The sequence below is a fragment of the Anguilla anguilla genome, chromosome 9 (assembly GCF_013347855.1).
Source record: "Anguilla anguilla isolate fAngAng1 chromosome 9, fAngAng1.pri, whole genome shotgun sequence".
NCBI classification, from domain to species: domain Eukaryota; kingdom Metazoa; phylum Chordata; class Actinopteri; order Anguilliformes; family Anguillidae; genus Anguilla; species Anguilla anguilla.
In genome coordinates this window covers 30,239,736-30,262,427 of record NC_049209.1, presented here as the reverse complement: position 1 = coordinate 30,262,427, position 22,692 = coordinate 30,239,736, and the positions used below count along the sequence as shown (strand labels likewise).

The window sequence follows — 22,692 nt, the reverse complement described above, 5'->3', positions numbered from 1 at the left end:
GCAGGGCATTTCCTAGGGATGCACTCAAAGTTATCACACACAGAACACAGAACGCTTGCTGGATTAGCTTTTCCAGCAATGCTAACGGATTCTCTTGTTCACACAAGGACTATCAGTTATTTTAATGGGTTGACAGCACTTGCACATGAAGGTGCAAGCAATTGTTGCCTGAGCAAGAGGCTGTCAGTCACTCAAAAAGAAATGGAAGTAGGTCAAGTGCATGACCAAGATCTATACAGTACCGGTGGGGTATGACTTCGTAAACAAATTTATTTTATTGGAGCAACTTTTCCAGAATGCCAAATCTGGCTTTCGTTTGTGCATGACCTGCAAAGGGGTAAACGTTCTGCAGAATCCTGGAGTAAGGCTACACGTGTGAAAAGGGTCACTGGTCGTGTGTAGTAGCCTGTTAGCCAATAACCTGCTCGCAGCTCTGTGCTTAAACGGGTGATGCCAGTTGGGCTTCACGGATCAGAAGTCGTCTGTTAGACTGTGGCCCCTGGGGAGTGTCCAGAGAGCAGCGACTGGGCTTGACAGGGTGCGGCCAGCAACACCCCCCCCCCCCGCCAAACACGGGTCAGGACCCAGCAGATGGACGAAAGCTGTCATTAGGGCCGCTAATATTCATAAGCAACTGTTCCCTGTCTGCACTACTTCCCCTTATAGTCACAGACAACTGTTCATTGTGTCCATACTGTCTTTTTTGTGCGCGACGCAGCCAGCGAGCAGGAGAGATGGGAAAAGCATGCGTTAACCTGGCAGGGAATGCCCGTTCGCGCACGCCACCGGTGCACAGGAAACGCCACCGGTGCACAGGAAACGCAGGGGGAAATGCGCTTGTGATGCAACCGTCGAGAGCGGCTCGTTCACACCCCATCGACCGCCGGAGACAACGTCCCTCGTAGCCCAGGCTACGGCTCCCTTACGGAGCCCAGTCTTCTGCTGGCCCCTTACAGTGCACAAGCCAGGCCAGGCCAGGGTTACCATGAGCCGGCCTGAACGCACCCCTCTAATATCTGCTTTATTTCCAACATATATCCCATTTATGGACAAATCTGGCGTGAGCCACATTCGGCGGCCACAGACGAAACACAAAAAAACAAAAATTGGATAGGATCTGTTCAAATTGGATTTAAGCTGCATCGGGAGGTAGCTGGGGCCGGATTCCGCTGGTACTGGATCTGCATGCAAACGTGCATACTCTCCGATCAACAACATTCTACTGACACACAGCATCCCATAATAAGCAGACAGGAGTCAGGAGACGCCGTGATGTAGAGCTTGCAGTCGGGTCAGACAGATCGCTGAATGCAGTGTACTATAACGGCAAAGGAGTTGGTCTTGTAACCTACAGGTCGTAGGTTTGATTCCCCAGTAGGACACTGCCGTTGTAGAGGCCCTTATAGAAGCAGGAATGACACTGCACATCACAGCCAGAGGCCCTTATAGAAGCAGGTATGAAACTGCACTATGAAGAACTGCACTGCAGGAGTGCATGTGTAATGACTGCATGTTAAACCAACAGCATGAAAAACAATACACTAAAATCCTTCAGATTACATCACAGCTAAAGGCCCTCATAGAAGCAGGTATGAGAATGCACATCAGAGCAAGAGGCCCTTATAGAAGAAAGCACTGAGACTGTACATCCCACAACTAAAAAATCCTTGTACAGAGGAAACCTGACACAGCACATGCAGAGGCCTGCATAGATGTTTGTGAATCAGTGAAACAGTACTACAAGTGGAAACGCTATTACTCCGGTCACGTGATGGGTGTAACTTTGTTAGGTGATGTCTCAATACGGCTCTGTGCTCACCACCTTATTATACTGAGACGTAAACAAGTATGGAAACTGAAACACAGCCAAAATGACAGCTTAAGCGCAGTAATGGATCCGAAATGAAGCTACGCCACACGTCTGGGCGGATTATACAGCCGCACTAATGTAGAAGCACTTTGCAGATATCGTGATATAATTTCCGTCATAGAATTTCCGGTTGCCACGTCCTTTCACAAGTACTAACCTCATTTAAACGACGACACAACGCTACGTTAGCTAACTAGTTAGATTAGCCAGTTACAAACACAGTACCGTTAGCCAGAGTGGATACCGCAGATTCATGTCGTGCTCATACCACCGGACTCCCAACACAAAACAACCGAGAACAAGGCGAGTTTTGACTGCGGTGTGGTTTATGTATATTTTTAAATATATTTTATTCGTTACACCAATAAGGTTGGATGTTACTAGATAGCAAACTACGCATCCCTTTGCATTCACCGCACAGACCCTAACCACTAGCTAGCAATCAGTCGGAGATATTCACGCTCGAGTTTCTCTATAAAGTCCGTATCAGTGGAGTCATCCGTAGATTGCGATTCTTTTTAATCTGTTTGCTTTATTAGTCCTTTACTGACCAATTAGAAGAGTCAACCTACGGATTTATAGGGGTTTCTTACCTGTGCCGAGTATCACAACATCAAATTCGGTGGGTAAATTGTCGGCAGCCATCTTGAATTGTGAGTCCTCGTCATGTGACGAGGGCTGAGTATATTACGCAATTATGTTTATCTTCGCTCTGGTGCTGAAATAGTTGCGGGCGTATCCTGCCCTGAAGCACTAATCCTGGATCAGCAGCCAAACTGCATGCATAATTGTTAACGTCAGGAAAATCATCCCGTAAATTCCAGGGAGTGATTTTCATCACACAAGCCGTGAAACGCACCGGATAGATCTTTGAATTCTCAAATTAAGCTGAAATGCAAGTTTCATTTGTTTGATGCAGCATGCACACAATGTCTAAAACATAGATCTAGACTATGGAATCTAGATAATAACACAAATAATTAATAATAGATTCGTGTCAAATATGTGAGTTTACAGGCATACTGTGGTGTACCTTGTGCCTGCTAGGGTAGAAGCTCCACAATGTCCCAGTGCAGTGATGGGGATGCTGTGCTGTAGGAGACACAATCTTTTGGATGAGACATTCAATCAAGGTGCTAAACCGCTGTAGTCGTGATAGATCCCATGACACTTTTTTCAAAGATTAGGAGTTTCTCCTGTGTGCTGGCTAAATTCCCAACCTGGCTTTCTCAAACTGCCACCTACTTATATTCCAGTTTATTTTACTAAAATTTCTTATCTCCCTCTCCACCGCAGCTGATGCGTGGTGAACATTCTGGTGCAAAATGGCTGCTGTCCCTCATGCAGGTGGGTGCTAAACATTGGTGGCAGTTGAGCAGTTCCCTCATCACTGTATGGTGCAAGAAAATTTGAGTGGGAGAAAAGCACTATATAAATGCAAGGTATTGTTATTGTTGTAGATATTATTATTATTATTATTATTATTATAATAATTATTATTATTATTGTGTAATTGAATTGTGTAGCGCATTTGTTCTATTATTTTTGTTGTTGTTTTTTTAGTTCTTCTTTGCTTTTTTTAGGATAAAAAATAAAAAAGCTTCAGAACAGTCACAGTTGGTTATTTATAGTGTGGTGGGGTCTATAATAGTGTGCTAAGCCAGACAATATTTGATTGCTGTTTTATGATATTGGGTTGAACTTGTAATCCGGAGGTTGCGTGTTTGATTCCCAGACGGACTGCACTGTTGCACAAGTACAAAAAAGCTTATGTTACTTCCAGGTACTTATCCTAAGTTGCTTCCATTCATATTTTGAAACTTATGAGCAGAATACAAAATATGTTCCCCTCACTTGACTTAACAATAAATAAAATGTCCTGGAATGACATGTTAAACATAGAATTAATTTAAACTACACAAATGCGGCTGCTATATGTGATATTAAACTGAATATAATTTTAAGTTAAATTCCAAAATTCCTTATGTATGTATCTCTCTAGATAAGTCTGGTATGCTGTTCTGAGCACATACAAGTTGGTTCAGCTGGCTTTCATACAAAAATCTGACAATATGGATAATTCATGAAAATATTAAAATACTTTCATGTGAAATGTACAGAAATTTCAATTTTTAGTTCACTTATGGATCGATCAAATTAATATATCTATTAATCTATCTGCCTATGCAGTGTCTGTTGTGTCTTACCGGTACCTACAACATATGTCATAGCTACTCCCATTATTTATTTCATACTTTCATATTATGAATCCATTCCATTATCTGTTTTGTGTGATCTGGACTATGAGATGAAAGTTTAAAGTTCATAAAAATATCTGCACATTTTATTATGTTTATTAACTTGCGGTTTCATAGCAATATAAAAATGTTGAAATATAAAAAACAAAACTACATCCCCCATGCCTTATCAAAATACATCAATAATAATAATCATCTTCATGCATGTAAATTCAAAGGTACAGTAGCAAGTATTATACATTTCCATTGATGTAAACACATTCTGTAACACATAGATATAGGAATAATTTATGTCTTTCTACTGGCAGGTATTATGACATGCAATATATTCCTTACATTTTCACATTTTAATTTACAGTGTACATACATGCACTGCATTTTCATGAGAGAGACTCTTGTCATGCGGAGTAGACTGTCGGGACATACCAGAAGATGAAAAAGTGGAAATGGATGTTACAGAAGGCTTCATGGGGCAAATTCTTGATAATTTGGGATATCTGTATATATTTGTGTTTGTCTGTTCTAAATACGAAAATTATGAAGATGTTTGTGTCTCTCTTAGTTCAAGTGTGCAATCATCATTTTCAAATGTAATCCTGGATTTCTGTATGTCTGTATCCCGAAAAGGCAAAAACAAAATGCACGATTTCACATGTTCCTGGGTACGGCGTTTGCCACAGGAGAAGTCAAGTGTTTCGCTCCTAACACTGATCTGGGATCAGCCAGACTGGCGGCTGATACAGTGGAGAGACACAGGCCCCCAGTGTATGACATTGCAGACAAAGGCAGCGCTGCCTTTATTTATCCACACCCGTGTGTAAATGGAGGGCTTCTTTCCATCGATGCCACTTTGGCACCTGTCACCAGCACTTAATTTACCAAACAGGAAAATCTATGTAACTGATCTCACTATTGGCTGGAGAGACAATGCATCTATATTAATATAAAAGTGACATGATGCTGCTGAAAGGGACGCCTTTATAAAACAAGGCATGGTGACAGTTTCTCAGACATTTTATTACCAGGGGAAAATCTGGATTTATTTGAACCCTCCAAGCAAGTACAACACGTGTTCATTTCATTATTCTAATTAAACTGAAAGGTCACTCTTTAAGAGCTGTATATACTGTTACTAAAGTAATATTTACAAACATAAAGTAAACAAGAGATAAATAATTAATAGGAATTTGTCTTCTGTCATTGTCAGACTGTCAAGAAATATAAAATACAACCTAACATGGGGGTTGGGGTGTACAAATAACTAAATAACTAAATTTTAATTTCTTCATGGCTCACAGGATATGGTTGGAAATAGGCTACCCTTAATTTAAAGCTGACACTCCGCACTTTAACTTCTTATTCATTGTTTCATTTCAAATCCAAAATACTTAAGGGCTGCGCTTTATGTGTAATGGTGCACATTTAATATTTGATCGTTTTCACTAGCTAAAGGTTAAACCCAGGCAGGGCCAAAAATAAAATCATATGCTGCAATCTGTTCCGTATGATCTGACCTAGTGAAAGTTGCAAGTGCCTGATAACAGGAACGCCGAGGAACATGTCCAATTTGGATACGTTAACAAGTATGCCATTCGTTTACATTTTCTGCATTACAGACTACAACATGGGCAGCTCTTACGTCAATAAGATGCTACTTTTAAAATAAATACAATTACATTCATCCTGACTCCCACGTAGACGGGTTTCTAAGGCGGTGTAGATGCCGAGTAAGCTTTTATGGATTGTCCTGTATGATAAGCATTGAAATAGGCCCGCGCTTAAATTTTATTTCCGTTTCGCGCACAAGCGATTATGTATCATTATGTACCGAACGGAGGAGAGGCAGCGCGCGCCCTAAGGCCCCCGCGGCTGACGGTGAGTTTGCATCTCCAGCTCAAGAGCGGCGCTAAAACGAGTTATTTTGATCAGATTGCTTCATTGTTAGGGAGGGCTGGCCTTTCATGCCACAAGTGGAATCTCAATGCCCTGCACTTCAATGAAGCGAAACTCGAGGGTACTCTTCTTTTGAACGCGCTGCGCTGCTCCGTTCTATTGAAGAGTTAGAAGCGGTCCCCTTTTCTTTCTTGTTGTCATGCGCGGCACGATTACATATGCTGTATTTAAATTCCCAACGCTGTCGTCTTTTTTATACACAAAAGCATGTCCAATACGAATGTTGAAATGTAGCTTAACAAAATCAAAGCGGACCGCTATCAAAGTAAACGTGTACATTTTTGGCTTTATATTCTGGGAATGCTGAGTGCAGCCGTAATATGTATGATTCGTTGAGAGAGGAAGACCGATGGGTTAATGTTAAGTTAAGAACGCATTTAAGTAACGGTGTTGAATGCCATCCTCTCCTTAATCGCAGGAAGTGTCCCGAGTACACTCCTCTTTCCATGCAATAACGGATGAGTCTTCTACAGACAGAGTGAGGCCTACCATGAACCAGGAATCATGGCCACATAAGTGAGAGATCAGCCGTCCGCTTCTAAGGATACATCTGTAAACCCTGCTGTTCCTTTGTACCTTGCTGCGGCTGTACACCTGTGCACGGTGCTTGTGAAAGTTGTTTTGGATAAGTGTACTTGCCAAGCATATTGATAAAGTTGGAGTTATCAGAGGAGAGGTTTGAGGGTCAAGGTAAAAAGAAAAATCAAGGACCACAGTGGCTCTGATTTGGTTGCACATTCTTATGCTCACAAGGCTAAACAAAAAGCCAGCCGGAAAACTCAATGGCCAGGTGTTTATTAGTTTGAGCAAGGATATGGGTCCAACTGAGCAGCTTCAATCCGCTTTTTCTAAATCTTTCCTGCACATGAAACAACAGAAGCGAAAAAGAACAGATGGTTTATTACAAGTGTGTTCCTTTTTTCCATCCATACCTACAGTGATGTGGTGTTTATAGAGAAAATTCTCTAAAGTTCCCTGAGAGAGAGGTGTCACAGGGTCGCTTGCTTATCCTCCAGAGGATGCAGGATTTTGTAAGCTCTCTAGATTCATCCCGTGCCACTGACTGGTGTGTTCTGAAGTCTGTTCCTGGCGCTCATATAAAGCACCACGGATGCTGCAAGTTTTCCGTCTGAAAATATCAGTGCTGTTACCTTTAGCCTCGCACTTCTGTGGGCTTGTTTCTTTGATTGCTGCTTCTGAAGACCGCTGTGGACACTCCGTTCCCAAGCTCTGTGGCTTTACATCGCTGTCTTCTGCTTTTTCATCGCTGCTGGGTTCCCCGAGGAGGTGCGAGGGAGGTGCGGGGTCTGCTCCTTGCGCCTCACTGTTTACTTCCAGGAGATTCTTGTGTTCAGTGAAACTCATGGATGAGCTGTGGTTCTCTGGCATAGCTCTGCTCTGCTCGGGCCCGGTTAACGTGTAGAGCAGGAGAACAGATGTTCACGGCCGGAGGGGCAGGGCTGCAGGCTCCCAGAGCCTGAGAGTGCCAGGGGGACAGGCTCGCTGTGGCCCTGTGAGTGGATGTTCACGGACAGGGAAAATCTGCTTTAGGTCTTTACTGCTGTGTCTACTTCTGGAGGTTGGTTAAATCAAAACTTTGTTCTACTCACAAGACAAACAAGAGTCCCACTGGAGATAATAATTTATGTTTTGTTGTTCCCTATATTTAATCCCCCAAATGCGTTGATGCTATTGACTTTGGCAAGTTGAGCTTGTACAGACATGAGCTGGAGGAAGGCACTTCATGTGCAGTTTGAGCAAGTAGACTTTGGGCACCCAGTTGCCAAGTGTGGGTTGCTAGTGAGCAACCAGACACAGTTCCCCATCTATGGAATCCCTCCTTCCATCCCTCCATCCTTCTCTGAGTGATGAGGATTCAATACCAGATGGGACAGGGGAGTGGCATGTGTGCTGAAGGTGGTGTTAGTATGAGTGGTGTTTATGCTAAGGGTGGTGTTAGTATGGGTGGTGTTTATGCTAAGGGTGGTGTTAGTATGGGTGGTGTTTATGCTAAGGGTGGTGTTAGTATGGGTGGTGTTTATGCTAAGGGTGGTGTTAGTGTGGGTGGATGTTTTTCTCAGGGTGGTGTTAGTGTGGGTGGTGTTTATGATAAGGGAGGTGTTAGTATGGGTGGTGTTTATGCTAAGGGTGGTGTTAGTATGAGTGGTGTTTATGCTAAGGGGGATGTTGGTGTGAGTGGATGTTTTGCTCAGGGTGGTGTTAGTATGGGTGGTGTTTATGCTAAGGGTGGTGTTAGTGAGGGTGGTGTTTATGCTAAGGGAAATGATGGTGTAGGTGGATGTTTATGCTAAGGGTGGTGTTAGTGTGGGTGGTGTTTATGATAAGGGTGGTGTTAGTGTGGGTGGTGTTTATGATAAGGGTGGTGTTAGTGTGGGTGGCGTTTATGATAAGGCATGTGTTAGTGTGGGTGGTGTTTAAGGGCGGTGTTAGTGTGAATGGTGTTTATGCTAATGGTGGTGCTAATATGGGTGGTGTTTATGCTAAGGGAGGTGTTAGTGTAGGTGGATGTTTATGCTAAGGGTGGTGTTAGTATGGGTGGTTTTGCGCTGAAGATGGTGTAAGTATGAGTGGTGTTTATGCTAAATATGTTTTAGCAAAAATATGCTGAGACATATTTTTCTTGATTAGGCTCTGTACTCCACAATTTTAGATTTGTAATCAAATATTTCACATGTGGTTCAAGCACACATTCTCAAGTTTAATTTAAGGATATTTTTATACATTTTGGTTTCACCAAGTAGAAAATTTATAAATACTTTTTATAAATAGTCCCCCCATTTCAGGGCATCATAATGTTTTGGATAAATGGTGTCACAGGAGTTTCTGATTAATCAGGTGTGTTCAGTTGCTTTCTTAGTGCAGGTATAATAGTGTTTTCAGGATCTAGTTTCGATTCTCACCTTTTGATTGCCTTTGGAGTCTGTTATTGGCATTTGTCAACATGAGGACCAGAGTTGTGTCAATGAAAGTCAAGGAAGTCATTATGAGACTGAGAAATAAGAGAAAAACAGTCAGAGAAATAGTCTGAACCTTAGAGTAACCAAAATCTACTGTTTGGAACATCATCAAGAAGAAGGCAAGCACTGGTGATCTCAGTAATTGCAAAGAATCTGTAATCAGAATCAGAAATCAAAAACACCTATGACACCATTTGTCCCAAACATTATGATGCCCTGAAATGGGGGGACTGTTTATAGAAAGTGCTGTAAATTCTACTTGCTGAAACCAAAATGTCCTCCAAAATCCTTACATGTAAATTAAATCTGTGAATGTGTACTTTGACCACATGTGAAATGTCTGATTACAAATCTAAAATTGTGGAGTACAGAGCCAAATCAAGAAAAAAAAAAAAGTCTTTGTCCCTAACATTATGGTGCTCACTGTATGTGCGCATGTACTGTAGGTCTGATGTGGTACTACAATCCCTTCTCTCACACGGGCAGCCTGGCAGAGCTGAAGATGGTTATTTTGTTACAGTAGATGTCTTCTATATTATATCGTCATTATCCCATTTGTTCCCAGCCAAATCCGACATTCTAAATACAAAACTTCACCTCGTTTGTACCGCCCTGTCACACTGAAAAAAACATGGAGTGTCGCAGACTGACAGAAACACCACAAGCACCAGTCAGTCGAGGAATCCCTTGCCCCACTCTGGCTACTGCCCCATTAAGAGTAGCATTAAATCAGTGAGGTGAGCTTTGTTGAGTGCGGCACACTCTCTTAAAGCACGCATTTGTCCTTCAGATATCAGAGATAATGTCTTACTTCAGCTGGGAGTCCACAACATTTCTGGCACGTGTCGAGGCTCAAAGGCATTACTTCACTCCTGATATATATGTAACATTTCATCTGGCAAAAGACAGGACAAGGTAATTAATTTAAAACGCCATAATGGGAATGAATATTTATCATGACTGACAATAAAATTAGGAAAACATTCAATTACAATCACTAGTAATTTATTATTGTTATTGATTTGTGTTATGTGCACATTAATAAAAAGATTTCATTACAAAAAGGGGGAGATGGTGTTTTGCATCTGGCTTCTGTGCAATATTTTACATTACAATTACCCTGAAGAGAGGAACTAATAATGCAAAATGGGGATGAGGCCATCTTTCTCTCTCTGTCTCTGTCTTTCTCTCTCCCCCCATCTCTCTCCCTCTCCCCCCTTTCTCTTCCTGTGTCTTTTCAGTTTAGTTCAGTGAATCTTATTAACGACACAGAAGGAGAGCAGAAAGGAGATTGCCATGTTCTGACCATTCAGACTATGTCTTCATCCATGTTTGAGTGGTTGTCCATTCATGTCCGATTAAGGCATTAGTAGACGAGCTGGTGCATACATGACTACCTATTGCTGCTGACTGGCCCATTAGGAAATCAGCATTGAGCCATTCTAAGGAAGAGAAGGCTTTTCAGGCCTGAATAAGACTCCACTATCTGAGTGACAGCATGCCTTCTGCAAAAGTAATACACCCTTTAATACTAATTAAACATTCAAAATAAACAAATAATAAACAGGTGAGGAGTTTACTTGTCTTTAAGACCTGCAAGGAAATCCGCTTTTATCCCATGTTCCATTTCCATTTTGCTATCCCTTTTAAACATAATTGGTTTTAATATTTCAATTGCCTGCTTAATACTCTTGCCGATCTATTTATTTATTCAAATATAAACAGCTGTACTTATTCATTTAAAGCACTACAAAGAAATTAATTAGTAACTAGAAAATTGTCATTGACCTTCATCACTATAAACAGGCCACAAACAATGATGATAATGAGAGCATAATTTTATCAGTAATTTTGGGAGTCCCGGGGCACGGTTAAAATAAACTGCTTGGGGGTCGCGTCCACGGTGACAGGTGAGCGGAGCCGCCTTGGGGCCGGAGCGTGGCGCGGAGTGCGCGAGGGGATGGTTACCGCGCGTAGTCCCCCTCTCTCCGCGCGTAGTCCCCCTCTCTCCGCGCGTAGTCCCCCTCTCTCTGCGCGGTAAGGAGATGGGAAGGCATCATTACACACATTTACTCAGTGAGGAATGAGTTGTCGGCTCAGATATGGAGAGAGCGTCGTCTAGCCGCAGATGGAAGAGGGGTGGCGAGCGGAGGGAGAGGGTGGGTATGCTAAGCAGGCAATCATTAAGATTAAATAAAAGATGAAGGGGCAAAAAGAGTGCAGAATCATGAAACAGGTGCAATGGAAACTCAGTTAAAATATGTATCTAATTTCCAGATTGCTACCTAGCTTTTAATTTAACCAGGTACTTGCAGAAATTTGCATGGCATTTAAGCACTCATTACAATATTAATCTGCCTTAAAAAGAACAAGCTCAAAGGTTAACTGTTATCCCTATATTAATTTTACATGCTTTTTTCTGAACAATATAAAGCCTTTTTCATCTGGAGTGTGTGTGTGTGTGTGCATGGGTGGGTGCGTGCGGGCGCGGTCAGAAATGTATTCACAAAAAGCTGTACTGAATTCAGTTACACATTGTAAATATTGCACAACAAAGACATTGTAGCCACATTCACATAAACTTTTTAACAGCTGAAAAGAGCAATTATTTCAGACTTCGAAGTCTTAGGTTTTATCACTAATTTTAAAATTGTGGTATCATAACTTATGCTAATAGTATTTGTTCCTTATCCTCATTGTTGTAGGTGTATTACACACAGCAATGGCTTCCAGCCACCAGGGGGGCAACAGTGAGCTGTCTGCATCAGATTGTGGGTGGAGGGAGAAAACAGAGCTGACCTCCTAAATACACACTTTGTACTGGGTCACGGAGTGCTTTTGCGGAATTGTGCACTGCACAGTGTGAAAATATTGTACACTGAAACACACTTATACAGTCTCTCTCTCTCTCTCTCTCTCTCCTTACTCTTATTTCCATATTCCAATTGATTATTAGGAATTCATATTCCTATGCAGCTGAAGTGTAGCTACCGGCATCCTAGCTGTTCTATGATGCAGTATCTTAAACCTTAAAATCACAAAAGTAAAATGGCTTCATTTAAAAGAAAAGCACATTATGTTAGACCTACCCTTTTTGGAGATTTTATTTACAACTTTGAATGGAACAACTCAAATAACTCAGAAATGGCACTGCTTTTTTCTAGTGGCTTGCATGTGGGCTAGTGCAGAGGTGTGTTGGATTGTGTGACATTGTGTAGTGTAGTAGTATAGTGATCAAATATTAAGTTGAAAGCTTTGGGTGCATGATTGCAGTAGGGAAAAAGTAACAATAATAATCATTTTTTTAATTAATGAAAAAGAACACTAAGGAAGTTGAAAAGGCGCACCTGCACGTATTTAAAACTGTACTACAATGTTACAAAATATATATTACATTATTTACTTGTTCGTTATTTTTGTTGCAATTCAAAAGATTGCTTTGCCTATCTGAGCAAGTCCTTGTTAATGTTCTTCAGGTGTCTGCCTGCTTTGAGCAAGAGGAACAGGTGTTTAACGCCGTGTGAAGTAACCCCTGTTACGCGCACTGTGGCCTCGCCTGATATTTGAACACTTTGGCTAAATCCGAGCTGTAAAGGCTTAGCAGTCTGTTCAATCGACCCGGACGCGTTTAGAGAATATCAAACTCCGGCTTCAGAGTAAAGCCGCTTGGGTTGGGTTTCATTCATTTCACGAAAAGTATGTTGGCTACATTATTTTACTCCTTGCGCTCATACGGTACGATTATCTATCCAATAATAAATACATTTCCCTATTTATTAATATTTTTGTGTATACTGTATACATTTCTGCAATTATGTTAAACGAAAAATAAATAAATGTGTAAGAGATCCGCTACGGAGATCCGTTGATAAAATCAAATCGTATTGGTAGCGCTATTAAACAAACACCGACTCACCTCCGACTGAATTGCCTTTGCGCAGCTTGCTGGGCACTATGAATAGCAACATACACGCTATACCCAGTGTTCCGCATTCCCAAATACTTTTAATTTGAGTTAACGTTATCAAAATGGACAGAAATCGTCGTTAATCAACTGAAGATACAAATAGCGATCACTGTCTTGTACACCTCTAACACTAAAAACGCTTACACGAAGATCAATTAATTCTGGAGGGAACACAAATTGGATGAACACTGTACGATACAAAATATAACAACAACAATAGTAACGATAACAAAACAACAACAAATAAACCCACACAGTGAAATGTCCAGTGTTTATTCAATTTTTGACCGATAACATTTGGTCCCATTCTGGAATGTTATCTGTTAAGAGTTGCAATAACACTGTTAGAGTTGAATTAACACGGGATATTTATTGTAGCCTATACATGAAAAAAAAAACATGATATAAAGTATAGGTATGTAATTAGGCAGGAATGTCATACGTTGAAAACTCATAGCCCATCATGTCTCCATGCATATGCGTATGAATAGATACGGAAAATTTGTGTATATTTTGAAGTCCGTGGAAAGTTATTACTTTGAGCAATGGGTCGCTGTCAGTAATAACCCCGCCCTTTTTAAGAGAGGACCAATCTGTCTCTCCCGTAGCACCAATAAACTACGCGGACCTAAACGACGATGCTGCTGATTGGAGTACCCAGGTGCCAGTCTTAACGCATTGGGCTGGCCGATTGAAACAGTGAATGCAGCGCTTCTCAGTTTCGCCGCCACACTTGCGGGTAAGGTAGTAGCCTATTGCCTACTATCCGGCGCGAGAGAGTGTGCATGACAAACAGCAAGAGAGTAAAACAGGAGAGAGGAGAGAGAAAAGCGCAAGCGGGAGAGAGAGAGGAAAGAAAGAAACTAAAGTGACTATGGCCGTATCAGCAACTCCCCCGGTGCTCTCCCCCACCTCTACCCCGGGCTCCGGCGGCTTATTCCGCTCCGATCCCCTGTACACGAGTCCTGCGGAGTCGCCGAGGCTGACCACCAGCATGATCAACACTTTCATCAGCAGCGGCGGAGGCGGCGGGGGCAATGGGAACGGCAACAGTGGCAATAACGAGTGTAAAATGGTGGAGGTCCACGGGGTCAAAGTAGCCTCGTTTAGTGTGGAGGGACAGGAGCTGATCTGCCTGCCGCAGGTTTTCGACCTCTTTCTGAAACATCTGGTCGGTGGACTGCACACTGTGTACACCAAGCTGAAGCGCCTGGATATATGTCCCGTCGTGTGCACCGTGGAGCAGGTCCGGATTCTGAGGGGACTCGGGGCTATCCAACCCGGGGTGAACCGCTGCAAACTCATCACCCGAAAAGACTTCGAAGCGCTGTACAACGACTGCACCAACGCCAGGTTAGATCTGTCATTTTTGAATCTCTTTAGTTTGTTTTCTTTTTGTTTCTTTGTTCCACAATCTATGACGATGGCCACGTTTTCCCACGCCACCCTTCATTCAAGCGTGGGTACCAAACAGGAACTTTGTGTCTGTAACAGTAGCGCATAAATAGTTAAGGGGGAAAAGTTTCACAACTTACTTTTCGCTTGTCACAGAACAGCATGAATGTACTCTTTTATAATTGTTATCGGGTTTCTTTTCACTTGTTTATCCCCACTGCAGTGTTTTCAAAGATATTACTACTGGATTGTGATTAATTATGCGGCTAATTATGTTGCAAATGCAAAAAAACAGTAGCCTAAACATTGTCTATTCCTTTCATCCACCGCAGAGTCATTGATAATCTGTCCTACTCGTCTTGTTTTGCTAAACTTTCGTCTCCTCTATCCTCTCACCAACGGCTATCACGGGTAATGAAAATGTCATGTTGCACTTTTGGGTGGTAATATAGGATACTCTGTTACAAATGAGCTATAGTGGTCACAAGTGAATAGCCTATCCGTATTTAAAGAGAGTGTACACACGCACGCAGCGATAAATTTCGTGGTTCAAAATTGACCACTAAACATTTGAGTAACTGAAATAAATTTATATGAAGTGCTGGGTCAAATTTAAACTCAAAAGGTAGACGTTATTAATTAACTTGTTACATTTATTCAACAAAGTTGTTGCCAATTACTGCTCAAAGCGATGTAGTCTTTGGAAAAAAGATAAAAATCTTTGTTAACAGTTAGTAATGCGAAGGTAATAGTCGGTGCTAGAAATGAAGAGTAAATAAACCCATGTGCAAGGTGCGAGTGGTCTAATGTCACTTATTCGCTCACGCTCAACACCACGCCGCAGTTATGAGAGAAATTTAAGAATAACATTTTGACGAAACATCGAGATCTGTACAATATATGAAATGTAAAATACAAAGCGATCAAATAGGGGTGAACTTTAAAAACAATGCTTTTGAGCCTTCAGTTAAAACAAGCTATGTTTTTTCAGTATAGTAGGCTAAGTGATTTAAATGCGTTTTCCTTTAATACAGGTGCATTTCGTACTAAATGTTTGTTGTGCCTAGTGTTACTTAATTATTAAGCTAATTAACATAGATCTTCAAATAATTCAGCCTCCAAACTGATTTGTTTGTAAAGTTTTTAAAGTGAACGTCTGAAATATATTTAACACATATTTAAGAGAACATCAGTGAACTGCCTCAGATTTGATCAAGTATTTTGAAGTGCATCAGTAAAAACGCCGCATGAGGTCCATTGTTCCGTAGCTTGTAGGTCCGAGAATGAAATTAAATTGACATTTTTGTAATGCTTGTGTCGAGCTATTGTTACAACACATTGTGGGCTCTGATTCTGTGACGAAAGAGAAATGCAAAGAAACTATATGAAAAGTTTTCTGGGCAGAATTTCCATTGCAAATGTAGGCCTTTTGTTACTAAATTGATAGTTATACATCATTATAAAATGTTACATGAGTTCTGACATGCTAAAAACATTTGTATAAAACCCCACTTACCAATTCTATGTATGACTAAATGAACATAAAATAAGACTATCATTAAAACTCATCATTTAGACTATGCATAATTTAGACTGTGCACGTGACACAAATAACGTATTTAAAAAATACATAATGTTTTTTTCTTTCACAACATCGCTTCGTGACACCGAAATTCAATACCCTCTTTAACTAAGGCGAGCTGTGTGGGAGGAACATTCTAAACATTTATAGAAAATAAAGCCGGTTGTGAAACTACATGCAAATCGCGTTTTGATTTATCTCCTTGTACGTTTTTTTTCTTTTTCATTTGAATTGATCTTGAATGAATTCTCGCGTAGCGGCCCTGCGCGGCTGCAGATGTTGCTGTGAGTTTAATAAATCAATGGGACAGATCTGAATGAATCACTTCGGATGGATTCTCTGCTCGGTTTGATGTCTAGATGTTATTCTTAGCTTGTTATCATGACAGATGCATTAGTGTTCCCCCGGTCTGCCAGCAATGTCAATGGGAAGGGAACTTTAAAGAGGCTGGGCCCCATTTTCCGCGGGTCATTTCGTAGCCCGAAGCTCTGGAATTGGCGCTCAATTGTCTGTTTGTTCATAATTGCAGCTTTTTTTCCCCCAGCGTTGCTGCCCCGGCGACAATGAGCCACAATCACAATGAGCCTTAAAAAAGCGCACAATAAACTAAAAGACAAGCTTTTCAATAGTGCAAATAAATATTAAGAAAACAGCTTTTGTTGAACAACTAGTGAAACCATCTAAAGAATATCTAATTTAACAGCCTTAATAATAATAGTAATAATAATAATAATAATAATGTGTTACGAGTATTAATATTATAGAATTCAAAATTGTACAGGTTTAAATCCTTATTAGATTTGCAGGTTGACATTAAAGGTAAGTCAACCTCAATGATAATTGAACTACAAGACAGAGTACCATTAAATACAATTTAGTAAACTGACATGGTTTACAGAACATACATGTATTTACACTAATTGTTTACAGAATTGGTTGTAAATTGTTTACAGAAAAGTCCAAATCTGTTCAAATTATGTGTGCATAATTGACTGATTAAAAATGCTAAGATATATGAAGCATACAAAATATAAAAATATATATTATAGAAGTAAAAAAAAAATGCTAAACATATTTGAAGGATAAAATAAAAGATAAAATCCTTGCAATAACAGTTAAGCAGTTATAGAGATAAACATTTCTGAAATTACTGAGATTATTTGTATTTACACTGAATATCTAATATAAGCATTGAGGAAAGAGTTGCGTCTACACCATGCTAATTTTACACAAGTGCCTGAAACTGTACCCGTTCTCGCATAAAACAACACGCATAATCATAACCATCTTTGCCAACACAAAATTGGATGTTTTTTTTATATAGGTATCATCCACTTATAGACTGACTATACCATTTACATTGAAAATGAAATGAGCAAAGATTATATGTTTTAATTTTATTTTTTAGTTATGTCAGTGACAGTGGCATGCATAATTTTTTTTTTTTTTACATGTGTTTATCTTACTACTTGTTCAGTGTATTTTTGTCATAGATTTTGCTATATGTCCAGTGAAATTGTAGAATGACTCTGTGGGGAAAAAGAAGTAAAAAATACATTACGGCAGTGAGATAATCTTTTAGGGCAGTAGTGAATGTGTGAGCTGTGGGGTCTGCTGTAATGAGCATACAAGGTGTGTGTGGATGGATATGGAGTACAGGGAGTGGGTACAGGTGAGGAATGTAGACCAGCCCTGAAAAACCCAAATTTAAACCCGTGTTTAAATAAAATATTATCTCTCTGGCTCAAACAGACTGTAATACCTTACACAGAACACAAATGCACGCATGCATGCATATGCAGGTGAGCTTGGATATACATGTACGCAGTTGCACACGTAAGCGCACGGACTGACATGTATGCATGTGCGCATTCACACACAGTCACAGACGGACACATGTACAGGCATACGCACGCATGTACATTACATGCGTATGTACATGCAAAAAAGAACACACAGTCAGACGCACAAGCGTGTGGTCAGACACACACGCACAGTCAGACACACACATGCACAGTCAGACACACTCACACACACAGACCCACACGCACAGTCAGACACACACATGCACAGTCAGACACACTCACACACACAGACCCACACGCACAGTCAGACACACACATGCACAGTCAGACACACTCACACACACAGACCCACACGCACAGTCAGACACACACATGTACAGTCAGACACACACATGCACAGTCAGACACACACGCACAGTCAGACACACACACACACACACAGTCAGACACACACATGCACAGTCAGACACACTCACACACACAGACCCACATGCACAGTCAGACACACACACATTTAGACAGGCACGCACCAGACACACACACACGCACAGTCAGACACGCATGCATTCACAGTCAGATGCACATGCGCAGTAAGACACACACACATGCAGTGAGACACACACATGCAGTCAGATGCACATATGCATAGTCAGACATGAACACACACTCACACGCAATCAGACCCACATCCACAGTCAGGCACATGCACGGTCAGACACGTACAGTCAGACACACACACAGTCAGACACATATGCACAGACACACGCACGCACAGACACACATACACACTCACACTCACACACACACACCCACACACACACACAACCACTGGTTTCACTGGTGTCCCTCTCCGGTGCCCCCTTCACTGAGAGGTGACCTTCATAAATATGTGTTGATAGGGCAGAACACCAAACTGGCTTGGGACGGGGGGGGGGTGTAAAGACGGGGTGTAGTGAAGAAAGGTATAGAGAGAATGAGACACTGCATGTATGAGAGAGCGAGCAAGTGAGAAAGAGAGAGAGATGGCAGTGTTTGTGTTTGTTCAAGTCCAGATGGCCAGTTTGGGCAGGATTCGGTAATTAACCTTTTAGCGCCCCCCCCGCACCCCCCCACTCCCCCTCACCTGCCGAATCCCTGGATACGGGACTGTTGTCCTGCGCGGAGCCCCGATCAATCTGTCGCACTCGTCCGCACTCCGGCAAGCAGTCGGAGAGCGCGCACAAAGGGGATATTGTGTTCCTGTTTTTACTGTGGATTAGGAGCTAAATGGTTAATAATGGACTGAGGTGCGGAAGGTTGTACAGTGCGCTTGACTCCTGGAAGATCGCGGTAACAGCTGGGTAATGAAATTGCTGTGGCGCTGTTGCTGTGGGACAATCAAATCTGCTCCTCTGCCGCGCTGCTTTACGGCTAACCTGCCCCGGCGCCCATCAGCGCGCACTTTATCCTCAGATTTGAACATCACCCTGCGCCCCTCCACCAGATGGGCATAACTAATGTGCGCAAACACAGCCTTATCTTCCCCTTTTAATTTGCCAGAGAGAGCGAGAGCGAGAGAGAGAGAGGGAGAGGGAAAAGAAAGAAGAAAAAAAAAAAAACAGAATGCATTTGCCTTTATTACGCTGGCCTTGCTCACAGGGGGCCGCAGAGAGGGATGGAGACGCCGGTGGTAGGAGATATCAGGAAAGTAATCAAAACATTTGGACATAATCTTTAAAACTGACATGACCAATTTGAATAAGAGGAAAAGTGTCCGAATCAGCAAAGAGAGGCGGCACAAAGGGCTCCTTTTATGATTTCTCAGCTCACAATTGATCTCTGGGTTTTTATTGCATTCATTATTTATTAAAAGAATTTGCAAGCTAAACATAACGTTAAACTAGTTTGCACTTGGGGACTGCACTTAGGAAATTGAATGGAAATTGCATTAGAGATGAACATCTGCGCTGTTTTTTCCACTGCTGTGTTTATAGGCCCGTTTCTTTTTTCTAAAGGTGTATTGGATTAGCAATTTTAACTATTTTAGCACCGAGCAGCGAGCGGGAGGGATGAGAGTGAGGCGAGAGAGGCTGCCCAGGGCTGGCCCGGTGACCGCAGTCTTTATCGCGCACACAACTGGGCTGCTGTGTGCAATGTGGCTCTTCAGTTGCCATTCAATATTAATAAAATTCATAATTAAAATTAAAATTAAAAGAAATACAGATGCTAAATTTGCCGTTCATTGAAAGAGGTTGATATGTATACTTTTGTAATTAACAAAGGGTAGGCTCTTTCATTTCTCTTTTTATGTATAAAAGGGGCAGGTACATATAGTGTTAAGAAGAGGGCGAATATTTTAGAAGCAGTCACCCGTGGGTGGTAGTGTCTTGGGTCAAGAAATAAATGAACTTTAATCATTAACTAATGTAAACCCATTACTTGCTAGGAAGAGATTTTTCTCTCTCCACTTTTCCTGTTTTTAATCATTAATTTAAACAGCGTAGCTTCCTTCTCCCTGCTGCCCAGAGCACTGTGCTAACATCCCATAATGAGCATTAAGAGATAAACTCTGCATTTAAAAGATTAGATGTTCAAACCACACATTTTAACACCACTTTAATTTCATAACAGATTTTTTTTTTGAGATTTATTAAATCTATTGATATTTTGTAATATCTAAGAACGTCTATCTTTTATGTATGTAATCAAAAATAATCGCTGGAAGAACATCTGAAAAGAGTCATTATCATATTGCTGGAAAAACGCAGTTCTCGTTCTTATCTAATAACAGGATGTGTCTGCCTGCTTTCTAACTGGAACTTTGTGCACCACCAGCATGACTATTGCTGGTGTCTGGTGACTGAAAACAGGGTTTCTGTCTGTGCTACATGGGGGTGAGTTCGGGTTTCTGAGGATTCTTATTCCTACAGTAACTGAGATTCCCCCTGTACCCCAGGACATGGGGAGCCCCTGCACCCCATTAAACAGGACACAGAGAGCCCCCGTACTCCCTTACACAGTACACAGAACCCCCCCCCCCTCCCCCGTACCCGCTTAAACGGGACACCAAGACCTCTGCACCCCCTCAAATAGGACACAGAAACCCTCTGTACCCCTTAAACAGGACACTGAGACCCCTTTACCCTCTTAAACAGGACACAAAACCATTGTACCCCCTTAAACAGGACACAGAGACCCCCTGTATCCCCTTAAATGGGGAGTAGAGGGCTCAGTGAGATACTGGGGAGGCACAGTACTCAAAGCCAGTGTGGAAGAGGCGAGAGAGTTTGGATGAGGTTTGAATGGGTGTGTGCTGTATACCTGATTCTGCCTGGCTTATGTCTGCTTGCATGTCTATTTGTGTTTGTGTGAGTAAGTATGGGAGAACAGTGTTTGTGTGAGAGAGAGAGAGCGAGTACTGAATGTGAAGAATACTGTGTGTGTGAATATGTGTGTAAGAGACAGTGGTGTGTGTATGTATGTGAATTTAAGTTGGGTGTGTGTGTGTGTGTGTGTGTGCGTGTGTAGTTTCTGGTGTGTGTGTGTGTGTGTGTGTGTTTGTGCATATGTATGTGTGTGTGTGTATGTGCATGTGTGTGTGCATATGTATGTGTGTGTGTGCGTGTGTGTGTGTGTATGTGCATGTATGTGTGTGCACGTATGTGTGTCCGTGTGTGTGTGTGCATTTGTGCGTGTGTGTGTGCGCGTGTGTGTGTATGTGTGCACATATGTGTGTATATGTGTGTGTGTGTGTGCGTCTGTGTGTGTGCGCATGTGCGTGTGTGTGTGCACATGTGTGTGTGTGTGTGTGTGTGTGTGTGTGTATGTGTATGTGTATGTGTATGTGTATGTGTATGTGTATGTGTATGTGTCTGTGTCTGTGTCTGTGTCTGTGTCTGTGTCTGTGTCTGTGTATGTGCATGCGTGTGTGTGCGCGCGTATGTGTGTATGCGCATGTGTCTGTGTGTGTGTGTGTGTGTGTGTGTAGCTGCCAGTCCATATGGACAGCTTGTAGCTCAGGGCGTTGCCTGGGGCAGGTGCGCCCCGGTTGGGCCTGAAGACCCCAGACGCGGCCCTGTCTCCTCACATCCCTTCACCTTTCCAGCAAGACACTCAGTCTTCAGCCGCCACTCTGTAATGTCACCATAAATTATACATTCTGTTTTTTTACATATGTGCATCCTCCCCCATCCTTATTTTAAATAATAAATTCATTGAGTTCCCTCTTGCTGTGTATTGGTGTGGGGGGGGGGGGGGGGGGGGGCTTCAGCACTTGGCATTTTGCTCCTCTCTGCGTCAGCCCCCATAAAATGCTCAGTGTGTTTTTGTTTCCATAAATATTGACATTTAATAACAGCCCCTTTGCAGCTGGCTGTACTTCCCCGCAGCCCCCGTGCAGCCACCTGCATTTTTGTGCAGCCCCCGTGCAGCCACCTGCATTTCTGCGCAGCCCCCGTGCAGCCACCTGCATTTCGGCGCAGGCCCCACGCAGCTAGCTGCATTTCTGTGCAGCCCCTGTGCAGCCCCCACGCAGCTGGCTGCATTTCTTCGCAGTCCCCGTGCAGCCGGATGCATTTCTGCACAGCCCCCGTGCAGCCAGCTGCTTTTATGTGAGGCCCCCACTCAGCTGGCTGCATTTCTGCGCAGTCTCCGTGCAGCCGGCTGCATTTCTGCGCAGTCTCCGTGCAGCCGGATGCATTTCTGCACAGCCCCCGTGCAGCCAGCTGCTTTTATGTGAGGCCCCCACTCAGCCGGCTGCATTTCTGCGCAGTCTCCGTGCAGCCGGCTGCATTTCTGCGCAGTCTCCGTGCAGCCGGCTGCATTTCTGCGCAGTCTCCGTGCAGCTGGCTGCATTTCTGCGCAGCCCCTGTGCAGCCCCCACGCAGCTGGCTGCATTTCTGCGCA

General features: G+C 42.4%; 2 protein-coding genes and 1 long non-coding RNA gene across 9 annotated transcripts in view; 2 read left to right on the top strand and 1 right to left on the bottom strand.

Annotated features, from left to right (window-relative positions):
- Positions 1–2,600, bottom strand: part of chm (CHM Rab escort protein) — a 46,924-nt gene extending 44,324 nt beyond the window's left edge. For all 3 annotated transcript variants that reach the window (XM_035431910.1, XM_035431912.1, XM_035431911.1), the window contains exon 1: positions 2,464–2,600. In XM_035431910.1, the coding sequence (XP_035287801.1) occupies positions 2,464–2,515 (52 nt within the window). In that variant the 5' untranslated portion in view covers positions 2,516–2,600. The remainder of the gene's footprint in view (positions 1–2,463) is intronic.
- A 316-nt stretch (positions 2,601–2,916) lies between these two features.
- LOC118235020 lies at positions 2,917–5,308 on the top strand. Its single transcript, XR_004766775.1, has 3 exons — positions 2,917–3,003; positions 3,167–3,312; positions 4,487–5,308. It is a non-coding gene; the product is annotated as an uncharacterized LOC118235020 (long non-coding RNA).
- Positions 5,309–13,387: 8,079 nt separating this feature from the next.
- The window catches only part of dacha (dachshund a), a 156,940-nt gene continuing 147,635 nt past the window's right edge, over positions 13,388–22,692 (top strand). The window contains exon 1 of one of the 5 annotated variants that reach the window (XR_004766768.1): positions 13,388–14,379. Coding sequence is in view for 4 of the 5 variants with exons in the window: in XM_035431915.1 (XP_035287806.1) it covers positions 13,901–14,379 (479 nt within the window). In the remaining variant the exon portion in view is untranslated. The remainder of the gene's footprint in view (positions 14,380–22,692) is intronic. The other 4 variants (XM_035431915.1, XM_035431918.1, XM_035431919.1 and 1 more) reach the window with 4 other exon arrangements.